Source organism: Puccinia triticina, chromosome 3A (assembly GCF_026914185.1).
Source record: "Puccinia triticina chromosome 3A, complete sequence".
In the NCBI taxonomy this organism is placed as follows: Eukaryota; Fungi; Basidiomycota; class Pucciniomycetes; order Pucciniales; family Pucciniaceae; genus Puccinia; species Puccinia triticina.
This window is the reverse complement of record NC_070560.1, coordinates 2,016,683-2,043,294: the sequence shown is the minus strand read 5'-3', so window position 1 is coordinate 2,043,294 and position 26,612 is coordinate 2,016,683. Positions and strand designations below refer to the sequence as shown.

The following is a 26,612-nucleotide window of genomic DNA, read 5'->3' as shown; positions in this document are numbered from 1 at the left end:
AAATCTAAGGAGGAAAAGGTCTTCTCAACACTTGGATCTTAGGATTTATATATGAACGGTTTAACCCTCCACGGGTTGTATCAACGGTGAAACCAATACGAGACAGATATTGGTATCAAGCTGTATCTTATTTTGATACTGCCCGATATTCTGTATTGGTATCGTATTGCTAGGCCGATGCAATACTATACATAATCTGGCTTGTGTATTGGGTGCCCGATCTGATACACAGATTTTTCCGGGTGTACCGGGCGGACCAATAAAATCCAGCCAACGTATCCATACAAATCGGGGTGTATTTGGTATCACCTTACTATTACTACATAGATACATGTTGTGATTACCAACCTACCCATGTAAACGGCAACCAGCGCCGCCACTCTTCCCTTCATTACCCGGAAAAATGGCAAGAACGTCTGCATCACCTCATCACACCCCATCTTGACCAGCCTCCCGTCACTCTACTCGAATCATAACCCCCATCCGTTCCAATTCAAACTATGTTCGGTCCAACGTCAAATCCCGCAAATCAATCTTGGTACCACCTACTCCTACCCAAAATGCCAGTCGAGATTGCGATATTCAGATTGACAGTCAAGATCCCGATATTCAGATCGACCTGGCTGGCCAAAGTCAAACTCAGAGCACCCAGTCCCGACAATCTCAACTACAACCCAGCAAAAAGACTTCAACCAAACAAAAGCAGAAACCACCAACCAAGCGGAAGCAAAGCAAGAAAACTGTCAACAGCAATGAAGAATCGGACTCGGACAAATCTGGTGATAATCCGATTGATCACGTTCAGGACTCAGATGCCGAGAATTCGAAGGTCCAGAAGCTCAATATGAAGAAATCGACTCAATTTGATGACATACTCGACTACTACAAGGCCCCGTTCCATGCAAAGGACAACGATCAGGTACGTTTCTATGTTTAACTCACATGTAATCACATTGAAATCCTTGATCTCATATGTTCATTTTTTTCTAGGGCGAAAAGCTCATGTTCAAATGTTGTTGGTGTGCGAAAGTCTTCAAGAAGAGCGCCGGGACGAAATCTGACCTTATCAAACATCGTGATGGAAACATTGACCGAATACCTTGCTCTTCACGGTTGGAAGCTATCGAAAAAGGGGCAAAGTTGCCATTAACCGCAAAAGATGCTGAAAGAGGAAGCATAAAATCTTATCTCAAGAAAACTACGTTCAATGCTTGAGTTTTCAACCAACTACTTGTGATGTGGCTGATTTGATCTGCGCTGCCTTGGAATCGGATTGAAGACTTTCTTCTATCGATTGCGTTTAATTACGCCCGACACGGGGTCCACATCTATTCTCGAGTTTGGGCTGCAACCGAGGCACATAGACTCTATTTAAATCTTCAAAGCAAAGCAGTATCAACATTACAAGTAAGTTTTCTCCTTGTTTTTCTGCTAATCTATGTTCCAACCTTTTGAGAAACCCTACTAATCTCAACACAAACAACCCCAGAGACTCAGTTCAAAATTCTTGTTAATCCATGATGTATGGACTACTAAAGGCAATCATCACGCCTTTTTGGGAATCTTGGTTGCTTATATCACCAAAGAGTGGAACTTTACAATTTCCCACCTCGGTCTCAAGTACATTGCGTCAAATCACAAAGGGAAGCTTTTGGCGATACCATTCGCTAATATTCTAACCAAGTTTCATCTTGAAGATAAGATAAGTCACATCTTTTATGTCTTTCATTTCATAAGCTGAACTAACGTAGAATCAGTTTTTTTGTGGTATTACATATTAGCCCAAACGACTGACTCCGGTTCAAATAACTTTACTATGGCCCGCGCGGTCGATCGACTCATCATCAAGAAGACTGGCGTCAATCCCAATCTATCCAAAAGCCATATACGATGCATATGCCACAAAATTGCCCTCATCCTTAATGAGGGGCTCAAGGCCATTCACCTTTCAACTAGAGGTTTAGTTCAACAGGACGATGATACTGATACCCTTGGATTCACCCCTGATCTTACTCCGATCATTGAAGAGTCCGAAGAGATCGAACCAAGGGACGATTTCGTTCCTGAGGATGTTATATTGGAGGAGGACAACGAACAAGAAGTTCACTCAGACGCCGAAAAGATTGGAGACAGTAGCGAGGACAAAGATCTTCCAGAAGAGCCCAAAAACAGCAAGAACAAGGTTGATGCGATCTTAAAAAAGGTCACAATTTTTCTTATTTCTGCTAACGTACAGTGAAGCCTTTAATGAGCAAGCTATTGACCAGTTTTACTATCTTCAGGTCGATTTTGTTATTCAGCAAATTACATGCTCGGCAGCCAAACGATCCGAATACAACACATGGTGCAAGAGGCTTGACTATAATGGACCTAGCTTGATTGCATGGTATGGAATTCGGTGGAACATCAAGTTCCAAAGCCGCAACCGTGGCTACCAAGCTCGCAAGATTATTCGTAAACTCCTCGAGAATGAACGGGACCGACAAGAGCGCGAAGGAGGAAAGAATTACTACAACAAGATGGAGATTTCTCAAGAGGAGTGGGATGTTGTTAAAAAGCTGAACAATATGCTTGGTGTAAGTCTACATCTCTCCTTCCCAGGCATAATTCTTCCTCATCAGATGATTCTGTCTAGGAATTTTATTTCTTGACCAAGAAGATGGAAGGGGATCACTCCTCAGCCTGCTTAATGATTTCTGAATATTGGTACATCAAGGCCTACATCAAAGAGAAAATGAAAACAATCGCGCCAAACGAGAACGAGTTCCAAAAAATGCTTCAAGCAATGTCAGCCAAAACCGAAAAATACCTTAACAAGGCGCTCGCATGTGATTCAATCCTTATTGCGACTGCACTGAATCCCAGTTTCCGCCTTTCAATCTTCAGGATGTCTTTTCAAACCCATTACACATACACTCTTGACTTATTGAACGAACTCTTTTGAAATCGGAAAGCTCAATTTGATGCCACTGCAGGTACAAAGGAACCAACCCCACCTGAACAAAATTTCAACCAAGAAAACAAACGTGCTGTAGCCGAAGTTGACTACTTCCCTGATGCGGTCGACAGCGCCCCTTTGGATGACGAGCTGACTGTTTACTTGGAGGGTAAGTATAAGTTACCCACTTCTGAAGCAGGCGAGTGCTTGAAATGGTGGAAGGTGAATTTTATTTCAATCTCTGCTTCAAATTTATATTGTGAATGGTTTCTGATGATTATTCCACTCTAGGACCACTGCCGCAAGTTCCCAATATTGGCCCTCTTGGCCCGGGACTACCTTTCTTGCTCGGCAACCTCTGCAAGTGTCAAGAGGTGTTTCTCGGCTGCAGCTGATACATGTGGCGGCGATTGAGGCAGTCTGGCAGCCAAAACAATCAAGCGATGTGTGAGCTCACACCAATGGTTGGTCCAGGGAGTCGAGCCGGATGGTTCATTTGAGACGGCTCAAAATATCATTACCCAGGCCACCACGGAGAAGGCTCACAAGGAAAGAAAAATAGCCTCGGCGCACTAACTCAACCTTTCTTTATGTTTTACTGGTACTCTTTCCATTTTATTGTCATAACAGCTCAAACTTACAATGCACTTGTTGTAAGACGCAAGAATATACATCAGAAGTAGTAGCCAAGAGTGGCTAGGGATAAGATGAGTGCCCAAGAGTGGTTGAAAGTGTTATGATAGGTTTTATAACATTTTTAAAAAAAATCCCACTGATACAGTATCAATACTGTATCAGTATTCCAACAAATCCACAAAAGATCGATACAAGGTATCAGATCTTCGATACGATATGTTTTTATCTTATCAAATGAGTAAATACGATACAGCTTTCTGAGTACTGCTGTATCAATTTTCAAATACGATACGCGGTATTGACCGATACAGGTATTGTATCGGATTTTTTCACCGTTGGTTGTATGAATTCCGGGAATGAGAGGTCTGGCTTTCTCAAGCTATGCTATAAAGGGAACATCAATCGGACTAAACTCAGGTCACTATATCTAGGTTGTATTGGGCGCGCTCTCTTATTTTTGGAGTGTGCACTGACTGTGCTATTTGGGTTACTTAATAGTATGTGTTAGCCCCTCGCGCACCCGTGTGGGTAGTCAAGGGCTGACACTCTCCATGACTGGTTGAAACCAGTCATCGAGAGGGACTCTACACACTCTCGATGTCCGGTCAACCACTCATTGAGAGGGTGAGTCCCTCTCAATGAACGGATCAAGAGGGACTCTACACCCTCTTGATGACTGGATTGAGAGGGACTCTACACCCTCTCAATGTTCAGTCAACCACTCATCAAGAGGGACTCTACACCCTCTTGATGTCCAGTGTGGGGACTCTTGTGGGACACTAAATGTTTATTTGGTGAAAATATCCTCTGAGGGGGGAATAAATTGCTAATAGGTTGAAAGGCTATTACAACTTACGGGTGGTTTGAAAGACCTGCCCCTCTAATGGTACTATGCAAATAAATAAGAGTCTTGTAATCAATATTTATAAAGATGTGGCTGATTCCAAGATAGATCTTACTTTTGTATAGTAATCTCTATCAGACCTAGATTCCTCAAATCAATATTCTTGCAGATCTGTTACAACTTCTGATGATGGGGGGATAATGTAATCCAGTGGGATCAATTATGTAAAATACAATTGTTGCTGGTGATGGGTTGTTGATGAGAAGGTTGGTAATGATCTCTTCCTTAAGCAATCTCTTGATAAGGCACGTTAATCAATACTAGAGCTCCTGATTGCTACTACTACTACCACTACTGTTTGTTATAATTGTTGATGATTAAGTTGGTAATAATCTCTTCCTTAAAAATCTCTTGATAAGGCACTTTAATTACTACTAGAGCTCCTGACTACTGCTACTACTACTGACTCAAACTTAACACTACCACTACCACTACCACTACTACTAAACTACCACTAAACTACCACTGTAACTAAACTAACCACTGTGACCAAACCTTCCTAGGCTGATGGGGGAAAAGATCTGATGAGGGGGGGAAAGAGGCCTCCTTATATATTGAAGGGTGAGGGAATTTAGCTCCAGGGGAACTCCTTGTGAGGGCTATTTTCTGCAGGGGATATCAGTTGCACAGCAAGATATGCATGTGTTGCACTGCCTGCCAAACAATGAGGTAATGGATTCTGCAGGAGGGGATATCAGTTGCACAGCAATATATGCATGTGTTGCACTGCCTGCCAAACAATGATGTAATTGACTCTGCAGGAAAACTCCTTGAACACCTTATCTGCCTGCATATGCTGCACTGCATGATATGATGTGTTGCTAGGTGACCCAAACAACCTTCCGTAACCTACCATATGCCTGCCTGTCCAGCTGTTGCCTTCTTCCATCCAGAATATTGGGGTTCAAAGCCTCTCCTCCCACTTTGCTTCTTCCTTACTTCTTCCTCCCCACCTGATTAATACTTCCATCCATATCCCATCATACTGAATCCTAGACCCTTATAAAGTAATATACCACCCTTATAAAGATAATATACCCTTATACAAGTAATATACCCTTATAACACTGCCTTACTTGATACACCACACCATCCTCCCTTCCATTCCCAGTTGATACATGTGCTCCCAATACCTTCCACCTCTTCTATTGATACACCACACCATCCTCCCTTCCATTCCTCATCAAGCCATCCATCCTACATAATCCTAGTCTGCCGTTCCATCCGTGATAACACCATCCATCATCCATCCGTCTGTAATGACTCCATCCCTCCCATGTACACATACACTGCTTGTATTATATATAACTTCCTCCTCTTATAATGTATGATAGATGTATCTATTCTGTCCCAATACCTCTGCAATGTGCTTTTGGCATTGTCACACCAATGGAGCACCACATCCCCCCCCCAACTTAATGCTGTCCACAGCATTCGTGACAAATGCCAAAAGAACCATAGTCAATTATTTACCAAAAGAATTTTCCAACAGTTGTGATTTCCGTTCTTCCCAATCCAATATTTCGAGTCCCGTTTTTGCTGTGTCCAATGGTTATTTTCCTCCTATACCAAAGCACCAGTTGAAATAAGGTCTTCTAAAATTACTGATTCATCTCCCCTCCCTACAACTAGTCCAATTCCAAGTTCCACATTTCTAAATTCACCACTACATCTTAACTGTAATCCCTGTTGTTGTTCTGTGACATCCATCCATGATTCAGTATAAACAAAAATCCCAATCCTATCTTTCTTCCTCTCCACACCAATGACATTGTTCCAAGGAAAAAGCCAGTTTATTCCGCAAAAGGTTGTTGACAAGCAGTATTTAATAAGATCCGGCCTATTTCATCCTTCCCTCCTGATACCTGCTCAATCTGATTCTACAAATTTTTCCAGCCCTGATGCCCGCAATCAATGAACCCCGCTAATCCAAAATACTCTTATTTGGCCCTGTTGTTTTGCTATAAAATTCCAAGTCCTATTCCACCCCATCCATGTCACCCGCTAGTATCTTCCTGTTCCAAACGTCCGTCCGTCCATTTTCCTATCCTTTGAATATCCCAATGATTGTAACCTCTAATGACTGACTACTCTTAATACTAAAAAAATTTGACTTGTTTTCAAATTGGCCCACCCTATTCCCTCAGCTAAAAAAAGGAAGCTGTTTGCCTACCAAATTCTTTCCAATATTCTATATACTAATTCTTGAAATATAAAAAAATGCTTGAATTTGTATGCCTAAAACTGTCCATAATATTCTGTGGTCCTCAAATTTTGATCTGTAATTCCATATTGCGCTTGTTGTTGAATTTCCCGTTCATAGCAGTTTGAATCTCATGCTGAGGAGCCAAATATATGTATACCCATAGTAATTTTATCTCTTGCTGAGGAGACATGAGCAGTTTTGTCTCTTGCTGAGAAGAGAGTAGGCAGTTTTACCTCTTACCAAGGAGGCCTAGGCAGTTTTACCTCTTGCCAAGGAGGCCTAGATTAATGTTGAAATCCATGCTCCACTATTGCCTGTCCAACTTTGTGATGTCCTGATATCCTTGCGCGCCATCGCACGTCGCTTCCATTCTGTCTTGATTATGTAACAATCTGAACTCGCCCCGTTGTGCTTGGTCTCCTCCCCAAAGTTAAGTCCGATTGTTACCAGACCTTGCCGGACTTGAAAACAAAGGCTCAAGTGTTCCGAGTCTGGGAGTGGCCACGGGACTTGCGCCGCATGTCAAGGAGGACATTATGCAACTCTCAATGACACACATGAGATCCCAGAAATAGACCTTTATGGACAACCTGGGGATAGTAGATGATGACAAAAGTGTTACCATGGCACTGTGTCAGTGTGACTCAATCAAGACTGTGAGACCAAGTATAGGGTCAAGTCTACGGACTTTGGCTCTTGAGTCTTGAGTCAGAGATTGAACAAACGCTGAGACTTGAGTTCTAAGATTCATCCTGAATCTGTTCTAATTATCAATCAACATAGTGAAATTAACAATGGCACCAATCAGAAACACTCCTACCACCTTGCAGAAATGGCTTGACCCCACAGAAAAACATGACGCAAGGTGGATTGGTTTTAAAATGTCAAATCTATAAAACGATGAATCCAGACAACAAGAGGCAAAATGTACTCACTGCCATACAATTTTTCCTCATGGGAAGCCTCACATCCTCTTCTCGCATATTAAAGATTCCTGCAAAGACATTTCTCCGGAGCAAAGATCTTCCTATCTTCGTAATTCTCTACCTGAATCTGAGGGAAATCAAAATGATACGGAATCCAATAATCAGAACAACGGTCACATTATATCTGTTTCCATTCCCCAGAACAAAAAAAACCAATCTGTTTCTCCATAATTTTGTCCAATGTCCAATGAAAAAACCCATCACCTCCATGAGTTACTTTTGAAATCCCTTATTAGCTCTAATCTTCCTCTGTCATATCTTGAAAACCCATACTTTCAAGAATACCAATCGGAACTAGCACAGACGGTCTACAAGATACCTTGGCGAGTGCAGATAATGGTGTTGAGTTGTCTGTTAGTCTGCTACCATGATGTATCACCACAGTAAGGAGGGCTGTCGGATCGATCCATGAGCACTACCAACCAACCACCCAGCTGGCAGTCACAAGCGTCTGTAGCCTAGTTGGTAAAGGCAGCACTCTAGTATGTGTCTCAGCATAGCTGAGGTCGTGAGTTCGACTCTCACCAGACACATCTTCATTTTACAGTCTCTACAAATGGAAAATACTTTGCCTATGGTTCACGCCAGGCATGAACTAGCTCTGCTTGAAACCCTCAAGAATCAAAATCAGCTTACTCTATCATTGGATGGCTGGACTGACAATTCCGGCAACAGCATATACACATTAATGGCGCTGAAAGGTTCAAAGAAAAAATACTTTGTGGATGTGCTTGATCTTCACGCTAAGAGACACACTGCGGACAATATCTTCTCAGCAATCAAGAGTTCCCTCAAGTCCAAGCAAATTGGCTTTGATAAAATCTGTGCGTTAGTCACAGATTCTCCTTCAGTTATGATAAAACTTTGTGTAAGTTCTTCTTTACTTTTGAAAAGACTATCAAATATCTGACTTTATCCCTCATCCATGGCTTTGTTCAGAGAATTGTGAATGAAGAGAATCCACACATTCTTAAGATTCATTGCACCTTACACGTCTTCAACCTCATGGCTAAGCAAATCTCGGCTCATCCAAGCACGGATTCTATAGTCAAGGCAAATAAGATTCTTGTCAACTACTTCATGACCGCAGGATTCTGGCGCAAGCATCTTACCACCTGGCAAAAAGCCAACGGAATCAAGCATGGCCTCCAGACTCTGTGTTAAACTCGATGGTACTCAATGGCCAAGGTCTGTCTCGGGGTTCAGACACATGAAGCTGGCTTTAAAAAATGCCTGGATCTACTTTCAGACCCAATGTCAATTAAATCAACCTTCCGTTGCAAGATTAGTGTTGATGGGTATTTGCACCAAGCTGGGTGAACCAAAAAATCATAGGCTGCATGGGTCCAGTTCCTTTTTTTTTGCTGGTTGAGTAGGTAAGCTGCTACAACTTTGTTTTCCAGCTCAGCCCATTTCCGCGAAATTTCTTCTTGTCTTTCTGCATATCGTCAAAGTCTAAAGTACTCTGTGTGTGCTGCAATAGGGATATTGTCTTCCCACTTGTCACGGTTGTCAAGCTTGGTGTAGCTTCCAAAGAGAGGTTGAAAACCTGTGTTTCCGTCAGGTTGAAATTGGTTGTGTTCGGCCTGCGGGCCTAAGATAATATTGAGTCGCTGGCCCAACCGTCTTAAATCAGCTTGTTGGGCACGGTTCACAGCATCTTGAAGTGGGATTTGCCTGGCAATGGTGTTGCGTCTACGTCAAGATTTTCCGGTTGACACGGTGGTAATGAAAGTGTTTGTTTGGATGGTCCTCCTCCTTGCTCGAGTGGGGTTTGCTTTGGCCATTGTGCTAGAGGCTGAATAAGAGATGTGATAGGGTGGGAGGGGTGGGGTTTTCAGTACTTTTGCATCTTTTGTGGGAACAGGGTGGTGGTTGAACGCCTTACATTTAAACAGTTAATACCCTCATGAACGCATAGGCCGCAAAGCCTTCTGTTGAACTTTGAAAGGTAAAGGTATGTAGTGCGGAATGCTGCGATGCACAGCTTGCGCAGTTGCAGCAGAGGTCAATGGTCAAATGCATTTAAAGTATTGGATAGTGGAGAGATGTATTGCGAACATTTGCAAGATGTTCCGAACCGCGCCAAGCAGTAGCACCTATCCTATAGGCGCAAGAACACTCCCCCGGGGCCTATTGTATAGCCACTTTCCGGTCTATTGGGGTGGACAGCGGATGAGGAGGAATATTTCAACTCCGCTATTGCCAAGATCAGTAGTGCCCACCCCAAAGCCAAAGGTGACATCCCGTTCATTCACTTGACTAGCATGATGAATCTGAATCCCCAAACCTCTCGTAAGGCCGTCATTCCCTCCTTGGATACCCTCAAAGATGGGTCCATCAATCCGATGATTGTTTGCGAAGAGGAGTATGTTGTTGATGACTTTGACAATTTGGACGCAAGCAATGTTGATGAGGCTTCTCAAGAGGCTCAGGATTGAGACAATACGGCCGGGGAATCTGAATCCAGTGATAGCAAAGAAGATTCATCGGACTCAAATATGGCCTCATCTCCTGATTCTGATTCTGAGGAAGCAAAGGCGATCAAAATGACTTCAAACCCAAAAAACCAGGTCTCAGAATCCACGGCGGACGTCTCAGATCGCCCAAATCCAATTGAACACCCAGCCAAACAACCAATCACATTGAAACTTAAGCTCTCGCAGGTTGTTCCCAAGGTTTTGTCGGAGGTCCCAGTCAATGATCCAGCTTGAGTTGCAAATGCAAATAAGCCAGTCCCATTAAAAACTGAATGCCTTCTGGGCCGCAGAAGGAGCCAGAGGGTCACAAAGAACTAAAGTTCTTGTGGATTGGATCTCTTTTGTTTTTGTTTATACGGTTTTTTACTTTTCCATCCCTATGTGTAAATACAAAATGCACCTTGCAAAATTGTATTTCTCATTCTTTTTGATATAGTTTTACAAAGTGCATTTCAGACGGTGAGGTCTGGAACTTGTGAATTTGGGGATGCAGTGGCACAAATTGAAATTTACAAGCTGGTCCTCTTACAAAGTGGGACCCTGTAAAATGATTACCCTGTTAATTTAAACTTTGGGAACTGAGGGCTTGATTTCACAGTATTTTTAACAAGGGGGCAGTTTGCAAGGGGCTAAATTTGGGTGGCAATTTGTAAAACTACACATAACCCCCGGTTAAGTGTAATTTTACACCGCATGGATTTTACAGGGCCTTGTACCCTGTAAAATGCACTTTGTAAAATTCTATATCCCCAACAAAAAATACAGGTATAGTAACTTTTTTTGCCCCTGGTTACCGCAACAACGCACTTAACTAGGTGTAAACATAAGGCAATGACATGTGAGCTCCTGATGATTGTACAGGCAAACCATGCCACCTACCTGGTCCTTGCGGCAATAGAAGAGGCTTATTTAGGAATGCCGGGTAGCTCTTGTTCTGTTGAGAGAATATTTTTCTCTGCAGCTGCAGACGTGTGTTGAGATGGTGTAGCCCATATGTAGTTGTTGTATGCTTGTACATAGATATGCTTCTACCAAGCAGCCAATTACTACAGTCTACCGCCTCCTACTATCTGGCCCTTTTCCTCACTGAATCTAATATATATATCTTCACTGTCAAGCCCCTGTCCGTGAGCACCGGTAGCCCTTCAGTTTCAGTCCCTGGTGTCCCTCAACAACGTGGTTGTTTGTTCCCTTCAAATATTTCACAATCCTTCAGCAGCCTTATGTGGCTTTGTGAGGATGCTCCCCTCTCAGGGGACTTTGCTGAGGCCAGAAAGGCTTTGGGTGTCCTGATCCCCAAGCCCAAGAAATAGATAGATTTCCATCCCTACTAAGTATTGGTAGTGGCCACATCTGGCCATTATAGTATTGAGATTTTTTTGTTTCTTCCTTCATTTGGATATAGTATTTTCCAAAGAAAAAAATCTCATGTAATTGGATATAGTATTAAAAATTTATTGCAGAAAATGGAAATAACAGTACTGTTATTGGACCAAAAAAATACAATAACAATACTATACCAATATCTGTACAGTAAAGGCCCATTGTTGAAACTTCCGCAGCCTTTTGCACAATCCTAGCCCCAAGTCCTGTAGCCCCTGGCTCCACAACCAAGGGTCCAATAGCGCACTTCAAGCTCCAGGCCCCAGGTACACAGAGGCCTACCAACACCCAACCCAAGCCGATATCCAATGGGGTGGAGCCGGATTGGCAGGGTCGGGGTGACATCCTTACACCACGGGCCGTGGACGGCGGTGGCTTGACGCAAAAATTGGTGTCGGCCTGACCCTCCCGCGCCCGCCCAAAAAAAACTTTGGGTGGCTCCATAGCGGGAAAAGATGTGAACTACATTTGTCCAACCAATGTGCTTGGCTGGGTGAAATGGCCCTCCTTAACTCACAGCTGCAAATCTGGTGTTTCTCAGGTTATGAGGCCAGCGTAAATGAGCTATTGAGTACCACGGGTGCAGTTCGGCATCGCAGGGACGCCCCCAGAGGGGTCATCTGCAGGACGCCCTCTCCCAGGGAATAAGGCATCCCTCGGGCGACGAGATCCACTTATAAATTCGCGCCGCCATGACAGCAGATTGCAACGCCCCCCTGATGACCCCTAACAACAACACATGGCTGCCCCGCCGCCGTCGTCCAGATGCTCAAGGCCAGGCAAGACGCCGCCGCGCCACCTTTGGGACAGCAGCACGCTCAACACGTCACTGGCCTTTGGGTACCAGTGGACACCCCATTGGCAACCGCACTGCACCGCGGGGATGCCCCAGCCCCTGCCGGGCATACTGTGGATACCGCCCCCCGCCCACCGCGGCACCAATCAGGCACCCTCCAGTGAACACACAGAAAGAGACGCGGCCCCGTGCAAGCCAAGCCACACACATATGCAAAAAAATGGTCTTGCTATACCACAATTATGTACACTGAAGGACTCCGAGGGAGCCACACAAAAACAAGAGTAATTGAGAGAAAATTGTGAAACAAGTGACCATAGACTGTGTTGGTGTGGCTATCAAGACTGAGCTATGCCAGAAAAAACAAAGGCGGGTGACAGGCGCCCCGCGAGAATCAGCCATTAAGGGCTTCCTGCTTGGCAGGTTTGTCTTTGGCGGCATTTTCCCGCATGCGCTCCTGCACCTCCTCCTCCATTGGCAACTTGATTGATTCCGGGTCCATGTCCGCGAAATATTGTTGGCCAAATGTGGCATGATCATACCTCAGGACCAGTTGATAAAAACTACCAATGACCGCACTGTCATTAGTACTTAGTTTCACACAGGAAGAAAACAAAAATACCCACGCTGTACGGTATTGGCGGCCCTTGCCCTGCAATTCAAGCAGGTGCACATCAATATTCTTCCATTGCCTGGCCGCTTCCCCTGGTCCCCTCCCCACATACTGTGCCACGGTTTGCACTTGCAGATAAGCAATGCGAGCCTTCAGGTGAGACTGGTTAGCCCTATCATTGCCGGCTTCAGCCTCCGGTTGATTTGCATTTGGGGGAATCAAAGCAGCTCTCATCTATTGTGCACGCTCCACCGTCAGCCCATTTGACATTAGACCACCGTTCATTATTGAAGACATCCTCACTTACATCAGCAATCAAGGCCGACACACTGGGCACTGGATGGGTCACATTCCCCCCCGTACCAGGTTGGATTGCACTCAGGAGCTGTCAAAATTTGCCAGAGACGTGTCAGCCACTCTCAAGAGGGTTACAATGGCACATGGGACATACCAAGTCCCTCACTCTGCCCCAACAGTGCCTCAACTTTCGTCGCACAAAGCTCTTGAGACTGGAAACCGCTGCGGGATCGCTTTCCAAGTAACCGCGAGGCAGGTAATCACGCTTGAACTGCACGTTCTGCGCGTTGATATGATCCTGTATTGTTGAACAGGATATCAGCCCCATTTTACAAGCCCACCCGGTACCAAAATACTCACCAGAACTAATGTCAGCAGGCTTCAGAGGTTCTGAGGCGCTCCGCGAGGGGTGTCAGACCCATAGACCTTCAGATTCCTACTCAAGAGCAGCTTGTGTGCCTTGCGTTGGACAAAGGCCTACAAAACTGACTCATCAGAAGTTTCTGCACCCCAAAGGCCACAAACCACAGAACTCACGGTAAACACAGGCACATAGTGCCAGTTGCGTGCTTGAACCACTAAAGGCAGCTCTGCGGCAGTTGCCGACACTCCCCGGGGTACTGTGAGGTGCTCTTGCCAAAATTGATCAATCGCCTGACGCATCGCCAGTATGCTATACATGGTGACAGCGTATTGCCTTGGTTGAGGTACCTGCAGATCACCTCGCCAACAGTGGAGCTCCGGTGAGCATGAATTTTCCAAAAAATAGGCCCAAGGTTACTCACATAGGCAAGCTGCTCCCCAACCTCTGCGTACCCGCCAGCCAACTGAAAAAGAGCTTCAATTTTTGCAAGGAACTCATCGGTCACCGGTTCATCAACGTGTGCCATCCTCAAAACCAATAGAGGCCATGCTTGCTGCCCAGCCAGCACAGCATGTGGGATGGCCAGCTGTCGCAAGTTTGCTGGTCCCGCGCCACCTACCCCCTGCACTGCAGGTAAGAGCATCTCTAACGGAGCCGCGACTGGGTGTTCGGGGGCGAACTTTGGCCGCCCGGGTTCCTGTTTTGCGCGCTAACGGACCTGCGGAACGACCCTGGGAACATCGCCGGGGGCAGTCCAACCCGCGATCACCTGCTGACTTCTGCAGGTCGCCTCCCGGCCGCAATCAACCAGAATCCGCTCGACTTCATACATTGCAAAGATGGACGACACGGTATCAACTGCTACTCGCAGCTCTCCAAGAAAGAAAAAAAAACAAAGGCCGCCAAATCCACTCCCAAGCACCAACCCAACGATGTGGATACCCCAACACCAGCAGAAAACCCCCTCATCAACAATGAAAACACACCAAAGACCGACGACAAAACAGCACCCAAGAAGGGCTTTCCTTGCTGGTCGGTTGAGGAAGACAAAAAGCTCTGCATTTCTTGGTTGAACACAAGTCGAGACGCCATTGTTGGGAGAGGGTAGAAGGCCACGACTTTTTGGGAGCAAATCCACGAGCATCTTGCCGACCTCATCAAGGAATACAATGAGTCCCAAAAACACGTCAAAAACTTTAAAGACCTTCCAGTGTGTCCTGTCGGTGCCGTCGAATGTTGCTGGGCTCTGATTCTCAAAAATGTCAACAAATTTGCTGGCTGCTATTCAACTACCGAGCGTCGTTTGAAAAGCGGAAAGACTCGCGAAGATCTTGTATGTACATCTTGGTGTTACCAGCTTTCTCGCTTCGAGTGCCGCAATGATCTAAAATTATTTTTTTGTTGTTCTATGTAGCTCACCGAGGCCAAAGAACTATACAAGGCCACCTCTGGATCCACTTTCAACCTCGACCACTGCTGGGGAATCTTGAAGGACACCCCAAAGTGGCAGGCGACTCAGCAAGAGAATGAAGCCCGAGGCAAGAAGGCAAAACAATTGACTACAGCTCCGCCTGCCGACGTTCCCAGCTCTACTCCTGCTGCCTCTAGCCCGACTGTAATTGATTTGGATGACAACAAGTCTGATGCCAGTCAATCAGTTCTCGGGAATGTACGAATGGAGGGTTCAAAAGCCGCTAAACGAAAACTGGCTGAGGATGTCTCACCCGGGAAGATGATGACCATGCAATGAGAGCTGGTTACCATTGCGCGCAACCGCCTTAACTCAATGAAATATGCAACCAAAATGGCATTTGAAGAGACCATCATGGCTAAGGATCTTGATTCAATAACGGACGAGACGAGGCAAGCTTATTACGCAAAGAAGCAAAAACTGATCATGGAACTCGAACTAAAAGAAGAAAAAGAGAAAAAGGCGAAAGAAGAAAAGGAGAAAAAGGAGAAGGAAGAAAATGAGAAAAAAGAGAGGGAAGAAAAGGAGAAAAGAGAGAGAGAAGAAGCCGAAATGGAGGAGGAGTCCAAGGAAGAAGACGAGGACAGCAAAGACACAGAATGAGAATCTGCTTGTTTCTCTTTGTACTTCACCGTTGTTTTTTTTAAAAATTCACATGTCAATTGCAATGTGATCAAGAGAAAGAAAACAAAAGAAAGAAATATTAGAGAAACTTGGGCTGTTTTTTTTTAAATCATAAGTCAATTGCAACAAGATCAAGAGAAATAAAACAAAAGAGCTAGATAATAGAGAAACTAATGTTGAGAATAACATATAAGCTAAAGAGGACTCGGGGAGCTATCTTCATTGGAACCATGTTTGTTCCACAAATGATCAATGAGATTGTTCTGAAGGGTATTATGTGCTTTGTGGTCTCTAATAGCCTGGTATCGTAGCATAAACTGTTCAAAAGTTGAGTTGTTTGGTCCATTAGTGGTTATATCTGCTTTGGTACGTGGTGTTTGTTCATATTCAATTTTTCCTTCCATTTCACTTCCTGATTCATCTTCAACCGTCATGTTATGAAGGATGATCACCGCCAACATAATATCAGAGAGGACTTTGTGTTTCCAAAATCGACCGGGGAATCGCACAATTGCATAGCGAGATTGCAGGGCCGCAAAAGCTTGCTCGACATCCTTCCGGTAGGCTTCTTGCAATTTGGAAAAATGTTTCTTCTTGGCTCCTTGCGGATGAGAGATCGTTTGGATGAATGTGGCATAAGGAGGATAAATGCCGTCCGCAAGGTAGTAGCCGAGGCCGTATCGATTGCCGTTGACTTCATATGAAACTGAGAGTCCTTCACCTTCTTGAATCTGGTCGAAGATGGGAGATCAATCAAGAATGTTAATATTGTTGAGGGTACCAGGCAGTCCAAAGAATGTGTGCCAAATCCAAGTGTTGTACGAGGCCACCGCTTCAAGGACGACCGTCGGTTCTTTATCCTTGCCGCTATACGTTCCCTGATCAGCAACTGGGCAATTCTTCCAGCACCAGTGCATGCAATCGATAGATCCAATCATACCGGGAAAACCTCGCTCCTCCGCAACTTCCAGGAGCCTAGCGGCATTGTTTTTGTTGGGCTTTCTCAAGTATTCTTTGCTGTAAACCCAAACAATAGTTTGGCAGAACTGCTTCAAGCTCTCGATTGCAGTTGATTCACCTTTCATACAGATAGATGGTTAGATTTTGGCTATAAGATTGCAAGGATTAGACATAAGAGATACATTTTACTCACTCATACAAAGGTACTCATCTACAGAGTCTGAACTACATCCATACGCAAGCATTTGTATTGCAGCAGTGGCCTTCTGAAGAGGAGAAAAGCCCAACCTCCCAGCTGCATCATGTTTCTGTACAAAATAATTGATTGCTTTTTCGACATCGTCAAGGATTTGTAGGAAAAGGCTCCTTTGCATTCGGAATCGACGGCGGAAGACGTCAAGAGGATATGCAGGGTTCTCAGCAAAATAATCATTGTATAGCTGCTGGTGATCCTGAAGTTGATTCCGGTTTATTTCTCTTCTTCCAGGTGTTGAACCACCATGTTTTCTTTTCTCTTTTGTTTTGATCATTAAGCTGAGTAACGTTTTCTGTGAGGCTAGGACATCGTCTTCATTGTCCATCCATTTGAGGACATTTTTAATATTTTGCATGGTGTTGAGTGATGATGATTTGATTCCCAGATGCGGGTGTGGAGCAGTCGGATAGCGGCTTTGAAGTGCCAGTCCATAATTGGACCTGAGCCGCGACTGCTGTTACATGGGGTCGCGGGCCGGGGAACTCAGGCCAACTGCCCCCCGGACCGTTGGAGATGCTCTAAAATAGTTGCAACCACATGTTAGCTTCCATCCACGGAACTAATATATCACCACTAACCAGGAGGGGTGGGCCCTCCCGCGGCTGCCGGCGCCGTTGTATTCCTCAGCGGTGGAGTGTAGTCAGGTGCGGCGACTCTGCAGTGAATGCTTGAGCGGCGAACCCGTGCTGGGCCAGCAAGGGAGGCTTGATTGGCGCCCGGGTTTGCGTTGCGGCCATTGTCGGAGATTTCACAGTCCAAGGAGTAATGCTGTGACATTGTGTTGAGAATACACAAATTAAGGCCCGTTTGGAGCCAATATAAATATAGGTGATATAATCATTTGTAAATTCAATAAAAAATACAAAACTCAACATAAAGAATCCATTTTTTTTTGTAGGAAACCTACAGTAATGGTCTCATCAACTATGAAGTCAGATTTAACTGATTCAGCCATCTTCAGCACCATAATACCATTATATTGCTTTGTTTTGGTCAAAAGCAATATAATGGTACTGCAGTACTGAATATGGCTGAATCAGTTGAATCTGACTTCATAATTGAAGAGACCAGTATTGTAGGTTGCCTAGAAAAAATATTTGGAGGCTTTATGTTGAATTTTGTAGTTTTCATTGAATTAACCAATGATTATATTTGGCCCGCTGCTCAACTGGCATCCCGAAGAAGAACAAGGAGAGGAAGAGGAGGAAGAGTACGACGGCTACGAGTCCTTTTCGGCAAGGGCCGCCCACGACGGGCCCGCGCCGCCGACGATCGACGAGGACGAGTCCCCCCCGCCCGAAGGCCTCCAGCTCCAGCCCCCCATCCGAGTCCTCCCCGACTCCAACCTCATCACGCTCCCCGACCTTGCCTGCCACCTCCACCACCTCGCCGGAGACTGCGGCCCCTTCGCCCCGCCTGATCATCCCCGCTCGGCCGGGGCCCCACCGCCCATCAAGGCCGACCCCGGATGCAGACCGCCCGCGTACGCGGCTGGTCTGCCCACCCTCCCATCCTCCCCCCCAACAACAACAACTCCCCATCCCCTCCCCCTCCCCCTCCTTCTTCTTCTCCGCTTGCCGCCGCAGAAACTGCTTGCGGGGCACCCTGGTCGGGGCGGCAGGGGTTTGCTCCGATGGTACCGCATGGCCAGGGAGGCGCTGCGCTGTGGGTAGCTACGATCTGGAGGGACGGCTGTGGGCTGCTTTGGGTTTGGAGGCGGCGGCGGGGTGCTCATCCGGTGGCACCTGTGGGAGGGGATGCCAGGGGGACGTCCGGTGCTGCACCGGGACGGCAGAATGGCATATTGAACAAGTGAAAAGAAAGGTCCGAGTGAAGTGGGTGTTGAACCCACAACCTCGTGTACTGTGAGAGTCAAACTCACATACTCAGCATTCATGAGTGATGCTCTAACCATTGAGCTAAGTACACATTGCTATGTTGCAGTTGAATACAGTAGATGTATGCTTATGATGATGTGTGGTGTTGCCCCAATGGTGATTGGATGTGTAAGCAACGATGTGTTAAGCAGTGCTAGATTGACACTTCAACATGGCACTGGCATCCGGGCGGCGTTTCATCTCTTGCGAAGTGTGCCGCCTGTGTAGCCCAAGACCCCAGGCATATTACGCCATGTTTTGGTTATGTTGTCGACGGGTTCATCTGTCTATGATAGATGAAGCATCGAAAGAGGGAGAGCAAGGGTTGTCTGATTGTATCGTTGCACATGACGAAGACGGCATTCTTGACTAGACCACTCATCTAATCGTTGCGCCACTTTGCCATGCGCGGCCATCGAGGATTTTAGATTGCCTTGCACACTTCAAACGTGCATGGATAAAACTTGATGCTCAAAGTTTTCAGATACTTTATTTATTTTATGGATCAAGACTGATGACACATATGATCTCTGTAACACAAAAAAGAAGACGGAGATTATATAAAGATAAAATAGAAACCGCTGGTGCTGGAATTATCTTTTGTGGAAGGGGTTATAGTAAGTTATGGGGTGTGTAAAAAGTTTAGATAGTCCTAATTTTAAGAGGAGAAATTTGGGATTTGAAAGAGAGGTTTCCTTCGCAAGAAGAGAAATACAAGGCCGTACGAGATATTTGGACAGACAAGACGCAGACACCAGGTACATTATATCAAAGACTATTCCGCTCGCACAACACAAGAAACATTATTTTCTTCTTCTTTGTTTTTGTTTGTGTTTCAATAGAAAAAAAGAAATGGAAAGATCCTATTCGAACCCGTCTTCAAAGTAAGCATAATCACCACTCGGCAAATAGTGCTTCCCGCCCCCCTTTTTCATGTCCAGCGATTTTGATTTCAAGTCTCTTAACTCCCCCCTCGTTAGAGGTCTACCTCTACCCATTGGCGCGCGACGATCCAATCGGTTTACGAGTTTTTTAGCCGGCATTCCTTTGGTTCCTTCAACTACAAAAACAAACAAAAAGATAGACGGGTTCGAATGATGAGGGGCAGAGGAAAGAAAGTGTTAATTTCAAAAGAAAAGACCTGGGGGAAGGTTCATTGACTAAGGAAGTAAAAAGATCACTTACGGTGCATGCCGAGAAGCGCGATCACAGTTGCAAAAAGCAATACTAGTTTCATCTCGTTCAGACTTTTGAGGATCAACAGACAGCTGGTGGACATAGGATATCAGCAGCACAAACCAATGAAAAGCATTAACACTGGGCCAGTTATCTCTATATAAAGCTCTCTGCCTCACGATGAACATATAGTAGGATTAAGAGTTACACACCAGTTAATCGGAGTGGGCTTTTACAAGCCAAAAAACTTGGAGATAAATTTAATAAATTTGAATATAAATGATAGGATATAGGAAATAGTGGGCACCGCCGATTCGGAAGAAGAGTTAAGTGGTGAGGAGTGAGAAGTGAGCAGAGCAGAGACGGAGGTTTTAAGCGTGCCGTGAAGCCTCCGCGGCAGTCCGGCGCGAGCTCACCAAGCAGCCTCTCGAGTACCGCACGAAAAACCGCATGAACTGATTGACCCCCAACGCGCCTGACGACCGGCTTCTTAGTTGCCAGTGGCGGTGATAACGGGCATTTTTGATATGGAAGGTGTGGTGTGATCGATGTGTCTGTCAAGTATCAACTACAATAAACTACACCACCAGAGATACATAACTGGCTTTGTAACGGTGGCTTGGAAGTCGCCACTCGGCGAGTCGGGCTTATCGTCATGTTGATACATACAAGCATTCATGCGCACCGCAGACGATAGTGGGGCGAGCCAGATCGCGCGGAGGGGGACTCTGTTGATCTTCCTGAGTCCTCCGACTCCAAGGCCGGAGGCGTGAAGCGCCACCCCGTTCTCCAGCTGTAATGCCAATGGTGACTCGTTGATTGTAGTTCCGGGTGCCTTATGGCTCTAGCACACGACTCACTCGCTTCGGAGGCCCTGGTGGCTTGGGCTGGCACGAAGTCGGAAGGAGGGCCGACTTGGCTCACTTAACACAAGTCCCCCCTCATGGGAGGCTCGCTGGGGCCCTCCTGCAGTGAGGGAGTATCATATTATCCCCCAACTTCATACCCCGCGGGGCGAATCCAGAGGAGGCGGGGCGCCACCACCTGGCGAAAATCAGCCACACTACACCAGCGCCCCTCATACATGTGCCACCTCCCCCCGACCGCCCACATGGCTGACACTGGGGGGTACCGGTCTCAAAGCCGGCGGGACCTTGCGTGACTGGGCGTCCAAGGGACGTCCCTGGCGCCACTGGCCACTGGGCCCGTTCGTCACCGGATGCGACTCCCGGTAGCCCTCGGGACCCAGATCTGGTCATGCGACGACGACATGGTAAAACAATTTACCTGGTGAGGGCCCGAGAAAACTGTGGTCTGGGCCATGTTAAAAAAACGCCGGTTTTCCGCGAAAAAACGCGGTTTGACGACCTGGCGACGTCCAAACTGCTGCGGAAAGTAGAGAATGTCGACCGGCCCCGCCGGGTACCGCTTGCACCCGCCGCTCACCCGCCAGGCGGTGCCGGGTGCCCGTTTTTTCTTTTGGAAATAGCAATGCGGTACCCGGGTACCGCCCCCAAGTGGGGTTACTAATTGGGCCGGCCCAAACTGGCCCACACGAATTTTCCTTTGACCCGACAAGGTTCGGGGCACATGGAGTGGAGCCCTGAGCCATCCACCTCAACACCTGAGGCCATACACACATGTCCATGTCGACCAGCCCTTGTCGACCCCTCCCGGTCGATACTACAGTAGTTGAGCGCGAGGAATCCTCCTGGTCAACAACTATATACATACAATATCATTTCCTCGAAGAAGTTTAAACACTCCGGAAGGATTTATTCCGCGTGTGGATCCAAACCGGCCCGGTAGTCTTTCATTTGATCAGCCGATGGCATGAGTCAGGTACAAGAGTGAGATGGAGAAAAAATAAATCAATGCTTAGTTGCTTGGAAGGGAATTTGTGGGTTGACGAGAGTCGAGCCAAGCGCGAATATGAGTGCTACTGATCTTCAGTTGTTTAAGGTCATGATTGTCGGGTAGGGAAGCTTGATGATGACTGATGACATCGATGACGCAGCGAGCGAGTGAGTTGAGGCCGTTCTGGATCCGGATGTCTTCGATGGCCTGGGCACCGGCAAGGGTCTCTTGAGAAACAAGCAGGGCGTTGATGTCCGGGTCCGATGCCGTCGGACCGTATACAACTTTCAGCCTTGGCATCTCAATCTGCAGATCTTGCGGCCCCACCCGTTCCAGGAGGCTCCGTACGGCCTTCTGCCGCTCTTCAAGGGACGACAACCGGCTCGCATGTTGCTTTTTTTAACAGCTCATCATCTATTCATTTTTATTCGGAGCACGCTTGTATTAGTCGTGTTTCGGTTTGGACAACTTAAACTGTAAAAAAGCAAGAGGCGTACCGGTGATCCCGATGATCAATCTACGAGTAGCCAACCAAGCCGCGATAGGCAAAAGAATCTTGTGTCTCCATAATGCAAGTGATCGGTAGTGCCACCGAGAGCAAGAGTCTCGAAGTGGCGATCGGGGTGATCAATGGAGGAGGCGGAGGGATGGAAGAGTGACGAGTTGGTCCGATGGAGCTTGCTGAAGCCAAGGATCGAGACCTCGACTTGGACGAGCAACTCATCTCGAGCAGTCTTGAGTCGTTCCACCTCAACATATATCCGCGGAAGCAGCCGCTCCGGCCTCTTGCTCTCCATCCAACTTGCCCGCCTCCCCGTCGTCTTGCTCTTCAGCTCCAGCTCTACCGCTAGACTGTCCCTTCCTTTTAACGTTCTCATCGATCGCTCCACAGTGGCTCTGAACTCGGGCGATAGTGCCTCGTCTTCGCTCGCGCCCCCCTCCTCGCCCAGATGCTCGTATAATACATTCACCACACTCGGCACTCTCAATCCAGTCGATGATCCACTCATGACTTCATCCATCCTGATTGTCCCGCATCCTCTCTGGTTGCCTGGCGATTGGCTTTGGGTGTCTGTGGGGGAATCGCTGTATGGCACTGTGAGAGCCCCGCAGGGTGGTCGCACTTCGACGCTTCGTGCAGCGCTGTGCCCCCCGGCAGGCGAGGGACTTGTGCTATAGATTAGTTCGATAGCTGACCCTAGGGGTTGAAGTGGAATTGATCACATGTTTCTGAGTAACTTTTTCATGACGTATGCGATTGGTTTGTCTGCAATGGGAGTACCAATGAATCCATGGCGCCTGTATTCATATGATGGCACTAAAAGCAGAAATATGATGGCACTAAAAGCAGAAGGAGTGACTTACCGAGATCGGTTGGATGATGGGAGGAAGCAATGGGTCGGTGAGAGACTTTGAAGGAGCCTGGACGCGGATGATATGGCGAATCGGAATGAGGATGAGTCCGACATCCCTTGCGGCGTGAGGGTCATCAGAGAGAGATTCGAGGGCGTGGTCAAGAACGAGGTTGACAGGCTTATCAAGACAGACAAAGACCCCCTCGAAGATTCGGCCATCGATAATCTCCACCCGCAGCTCATGTCCCAGCAAGCCTCTTAGCAGATCCGTCTCTCCATTCGTCGACAGTCGCGCGTCCGACTCCCTGATCGTGGGCGGCTGGGAAGGCATGTGCTGAGAGTAATCTTCAACCGCAAAATTTATTCCTCCGATGGTCTCGACTTGTCGTGGTGGCCTCCAGAAGGAAACGAGTCGAAGTGAGGCTGTCGAAGTATGTACAAATTTACCCGGGCTTTCACCCGGGCGTCCCCTGGGAGAGGTTCCCGGGGTATTCCCCGACATCATCCGGGGGTCCTTAATCACTGGCCCAGGCCCCATGCTGGTCCCTGCGGGTCCAGATCAAGCAAAAACCACGAACAACTGAACAAGAACGCAGATTTATTTACTTACACAAGAATGCCATTCTCATTCAAGATCGAGCGAGCCTCATCAGAAACCAAAAGACACCGGACGGAGCAACAGATGATCTCGATACCAGCACTACCGGACCGGGACTTCCGAGCAATTCATTTAGCCAAGAAGCAGAAACGGACCCAGAAAGAGCTGTACAAACCCGAGCCGATAAATTCGATGGGGGGACCCTCGAAGAAACATTCGTCAGTCGTCGATGCCGAAGGACTCGATAAGATGAATTCGAAAACCATAGAAGGCGGACTCCAACCTCCTCCGACTGTCAAGACTGTTCCGAAAATTGAACGGCTTGCACTCGAGTCGGAATCGGCTGAGTCTGTCGAATCTGAGACTGTCGTCCCTGTAACACCAGCCCAACCACTGACAATTGAAGAGCGAGCCGTCAAGGAACTACTCTCCCAAGCGAACTCTGGATCAACACAACAGGTCAAGATTGAAGCGATCCCGATGAGGAACGAGGGCCCACTGGATACAGGCCCAGAAGAAGAAGGAGGCGATGATTCTGGAGATTCGGGGGACGAGACGGCCCAGTTTCGGAAAGATGTCTCCAAACGACCCGATTGCTCGACGCTAGAGGATTACGAGCGGATCCCCGTCGGACAATTCGGCCTAGCTTTGCTGAAAGGAATGGGCTGGAAAGAGGGCACCGCGGCCACCAAGCGGGGTCGGGTCGGCTTGGTCGAGGCTTACGTGCCGCAAGCCCGGCCTAGTCTCTTGGGCATCGGCGCTAAGCCTCTCGTACTCGATTCGGATCCGAGTGATAATAGCAAGAAATCCAAACCGGCGAAACCGGAGAGGAAGTACGTTCCGTTACTGAGGAAAGTGGTCGATCATGGAGGAAAACCTGTGAGTCCCCCCACGGCCAGTTTGTCACCAAAAAAACTTCAGATTAATTTCCTGTTTTTAATATTTCAGCGTTCAAGATCTCGTTCACCATCGAATCGAGGAAAAGCAGTGAGCTCTTTCCCCTTCCACCGATTTTGATACACAGAGCTGGACATTGATTCTTCCGTCATTCTCTTGCGTCTTAATCTTATTCTCAGCGTTTGAGGTCTCGATCACCGCCGGATGCACGCTCCTCATCTACTCACTCATCCCATTCCTCAAATCGCACCTCTCGTCGAGAAAGAGAATTGTACGACCGACCCCCCTCGGATTCCTCTCGTAAGCGATCAACTCATCGAGAGAGAGACAGCTCAAGGTATCGAGACCACCTGTGAACACCCCCAAAGTTGGCATGTTGAAGCCTCAAACCCGCACACCGGATATAGGGGTTAGGGTTCCTTGATTTCCGATGTTGTACATAGAGCTGGCCTAGAACATTTTTTTTATTCATGTTGTTCTCATACCCCGCCACTTTTACTGTCACAAAAATATAATTCAAGAGAATTGCTTTTTTTTTGAGGACAATCTTTCACAGATCTAGGGTCCCAAATCAGTGAGACAAGAGTGAAGGGCTGAGAAGATGAACAAAAGTATATGAACCATAGAGTGGAGGACTTCCTGTCAAGTCTAGGAGCCTCCCAGATCTCAATTTACACACCTATACTCTTAATTTTTGTTAGAAGGGAAAATGTTCTCCTAACCCTACAGCTCATGACTTTCATGTGCACTGATTGTTGATTTGGTAGATTTCTTAATTTAGGAGTTAGAGGGGCATCTAGAGCTCTCTAAATGCCAATGGGAAGTCCTCCAGTGCATTGATTTTAATTTTGCACAAGTGAGAGAATGAAAATCATCTGCATTGCAATTGGAAATAAGAGAGATGAAACTGCACAGCACAGCAAGAGATCCCATCTAAATACTGTTGTTAGTTTCCAGATGCTTGTTGAGATTCAACTTTCACATGCGCTGATTTCTTTGCCAGATTGCTGCCAGTGTTTTTTACACCCTCATCAATGCCTGGAAGCATTGCTTCTGAACTGGCCTCAATTTTATCATTTTCCATAGCATGAAAAATAGGCCGCGGAAGGGAATCCACCAGTGAGAACCAAGGCTGATCAAGGGGTTGGGCCGGCCCATAAATAGTTTTCCAGAGTTCAAGGACATCTCCAGCCCAGGATTGCATCAAGGATTCATGTTTTGAGAGCTCTTCATTGAGGATTGGTTTAACCAGGACCAGTTTGTCTTCCTCTTTGCACTTGCCTAGATTCAATAGAGGTGATTGGTAGCATATATGTAGCAAGGGTTAGCTCAAATCATAGCTTCTTGCTAATTTAGCTGAGGCTTAGCTCAGCCCGGTGTGGTTGAGTTTGATGGCTAAACTAGCTAGCTGCAAGCTAAACTAGCCACCGGTCAACATGCTCTAAAGGCCTTAAAGATGACTCTCAAGTTTTATGTTTATTCTGTCTAAGCCACCAATGTTATGGATGTGAGCGTACTCAAAATTAGAAAGGTATCGTCCCTGGAGAAGAGGTCAATCCCAAATTGTGACATTGACGGAGGGGCTGGCATGGTTTGGAGCAGAGCTTGGTCTGGCGGGGTCTGGATCAAGTTATGATCAATGATAATGTGATGTTGTCATTATCATATGATTGATGGTGACATCATGGTTTTTTTGATGCCTTAATCTACAATGAAATTTCATCTAGGAAACCTAATTTTTGTGTTTTTGAGGCCAAGCTTATTTCAAAACACAATATATAACATGTTATCCCGATGACAATCCGGAGACGTCAACCTCAATGACGACAGTGTCCAGTTTGGTCCTTATTTTCAAACGGTCACCCACTCCCGACTCTTCATTGCCATGAAATCCTCTCCAGAGACGGGAATCACATCATGATAGTCTTATGGCTATGT

General features: G+C 46.6%; 9 protein-coding genes across 9 annotated transcripts; 4 read left to right on the top strand and 5 right to left on the bottom strand.

Annotated features, from left to right (window-relative positions):
• Window positions 1-500: 500 nt before the first annotated feature.
• PtA15_3A230 (uncharacterized protein) lies at window positions 501-937 on the top strand (the record flags this gene model as incomplete). Its single annotated transcript, XM_053167178.1, has 2 exons — window positions 501-538; window positions 595-937. 2 exons carry the CDS (start codon window positions 501-503, stop codon window positions 935-937), a joined length of 381 nt encoding a protein of 126 aa, XP_053018420.1.
• Window positions 938-10,171: 9,234 nt separating this feature from the next.
• Window positions 10,172-12,493, top strand: PtA15_3A229 (uncharacterized protein; the record flags this gene model as incomplete). The annotated part of the gene is made up of 2 exons (XM_053167176.1): window positions 10,172-10,360; window positions 12,299-12,493. The coding sequence occupies 2 exons, from the start codon at window positions 10,172-10,174 to the stop codon at window positions 12,491-12,493; spliced, it is 384 nt and encodes a 127-aa protein (XP_053018419.1).
• Window positions 12,494-12,723: 230 nt separating this feature from the next.
• On the bottom strand, window positions 12,724-14,129 carry PtA15_3A228 (uncharacterized protein; the record flags this gene model as incomplete). Its single annotated transcript, XM_053167175.1, has 8 exons — window positions 12,724-12,892; window positions 12,952-12,981; window positions 13,055-13,176; window positions 13,250-13,327; window positions 13,394-13,537; window positions 13,600-13,618; window positions 13,730-13,950; window positions 14,025-14,129. The coding sequence occupies 8 exons, from the start codon at window positions 14,127-14,129 to the stop codon at window positions 12,724-12,726; spliced, it is 888 nt and encodes a 295-aa protein (XP_053018418.1).
• Window positions 14,130-15,729: 1,600 nt separating this feature from the next.
• PtA15_3A227 (uncharacterized protein) lies at window positions 15,730-18,587 on the top strand (the record flags this gene model as incomplete). Its single annotated transcript, XM_053167174.1, has 2 exons — window positions 15,730-15,743; window positions 18,155-18,587. The coding sequence occupies 2 exons, from the start codon at window positions 15,730-15,732 to the stop codon at window positions 18,585-18,587; spliced, it is 447 nt and encodes a 148-aa protein (XP_053018417.1).
• Window positions 18,588-19,654: 1,067 nt separating this feature from the next.
• Window positions 19,655-20,028, bottom strand: PtA15_3A226 (uncharacterized protein; the record flags this gene model as incomplete). Its single annotated transcript, XM_053167173.1, has 2 exons — window positions 19,655-19,851; window positions 19,977-20,028. The coding sequence occupies 2 exons, from the start codon at window positions 20,026-20,028 to the stop codon at window positions 19,655-19,657; spliced, it is 249 nt and encodes an 82-aa protein (XP_053018416.1).
• A 1,817-nt stretch (window positions 20,029-21,845) lies between these two features.
• PtA15_3A225 (uncharacterized protein) lies at window positions 21,846-22,124 on the bottom strand (the record flags this gene model as incomplete). The annotated part of the gene is made up of 1 exon (XM_053167172.1): window positions 21,846-22,124. One exon carries the CDS (start codon window positions 22,122-22,124, stop codon window positions 21,846-21,848), a length of 279 nt encoding a protein of 92 aa, XP_053018415.1.
• Window positions 22,125-22,336: 212 nt separating this feature from the next.
• Window positions 22,337-22,846, bottom strand: PtA15_3A224 (uncharacterized protein; the record flags this gene model as incomplete). The annotated part of the gene is made up of 1 exon (XM_053167171.1): window positions 22,337-22,846. The coding sequence occupies one exon, from the start codon at window positions 22,844-22,846 to the stop codon at window positions 22,337-22,339; it is 510 nt and encodes a 169-aa protein (XP_053018414.1).
• A 319-nt stretch (window positions 22,847-23,165) lies between these two features.
• On the bottom strand, window positions 23,166-23,510 carry PtA15_3A223 (uncharacterized protein; the record flags this gene model as incomplete). Its single annotated transcript, XM_053167170.1, has 1 exon — window positions 23,166-23,510. One exon carries the CDS (start codon window positions 23,508-23,510, stop codon window positions 23,166-23,168), a length of 345 nt encoding a protein of 114 aa, XP_053018413.1.
• A 102-nt stretch (window positions 23,511-23,612) lies between these two features.
• Window positions 23,613-25,088, top strand: PtA15_3A222 (uncharacterized protein; the record flags this gene model as incomplete). Its single annotated transcript, XM_053167169.1, has 4 exons — window positions 23,613-24,656; window positions 24,726-24,764; window positions 24,854-25,011; window positions 25,082-25,088. 4 exons carry the CDS (start codon window positions 23,613-23,615, stop codon window positions 25,086-25,088), a joined length of 1,248 nt encoding a protein of 415 aa, XP_053018412.1.
• Window positions 25,089-26,612: the final 1,524 nt, after the last annotated feature.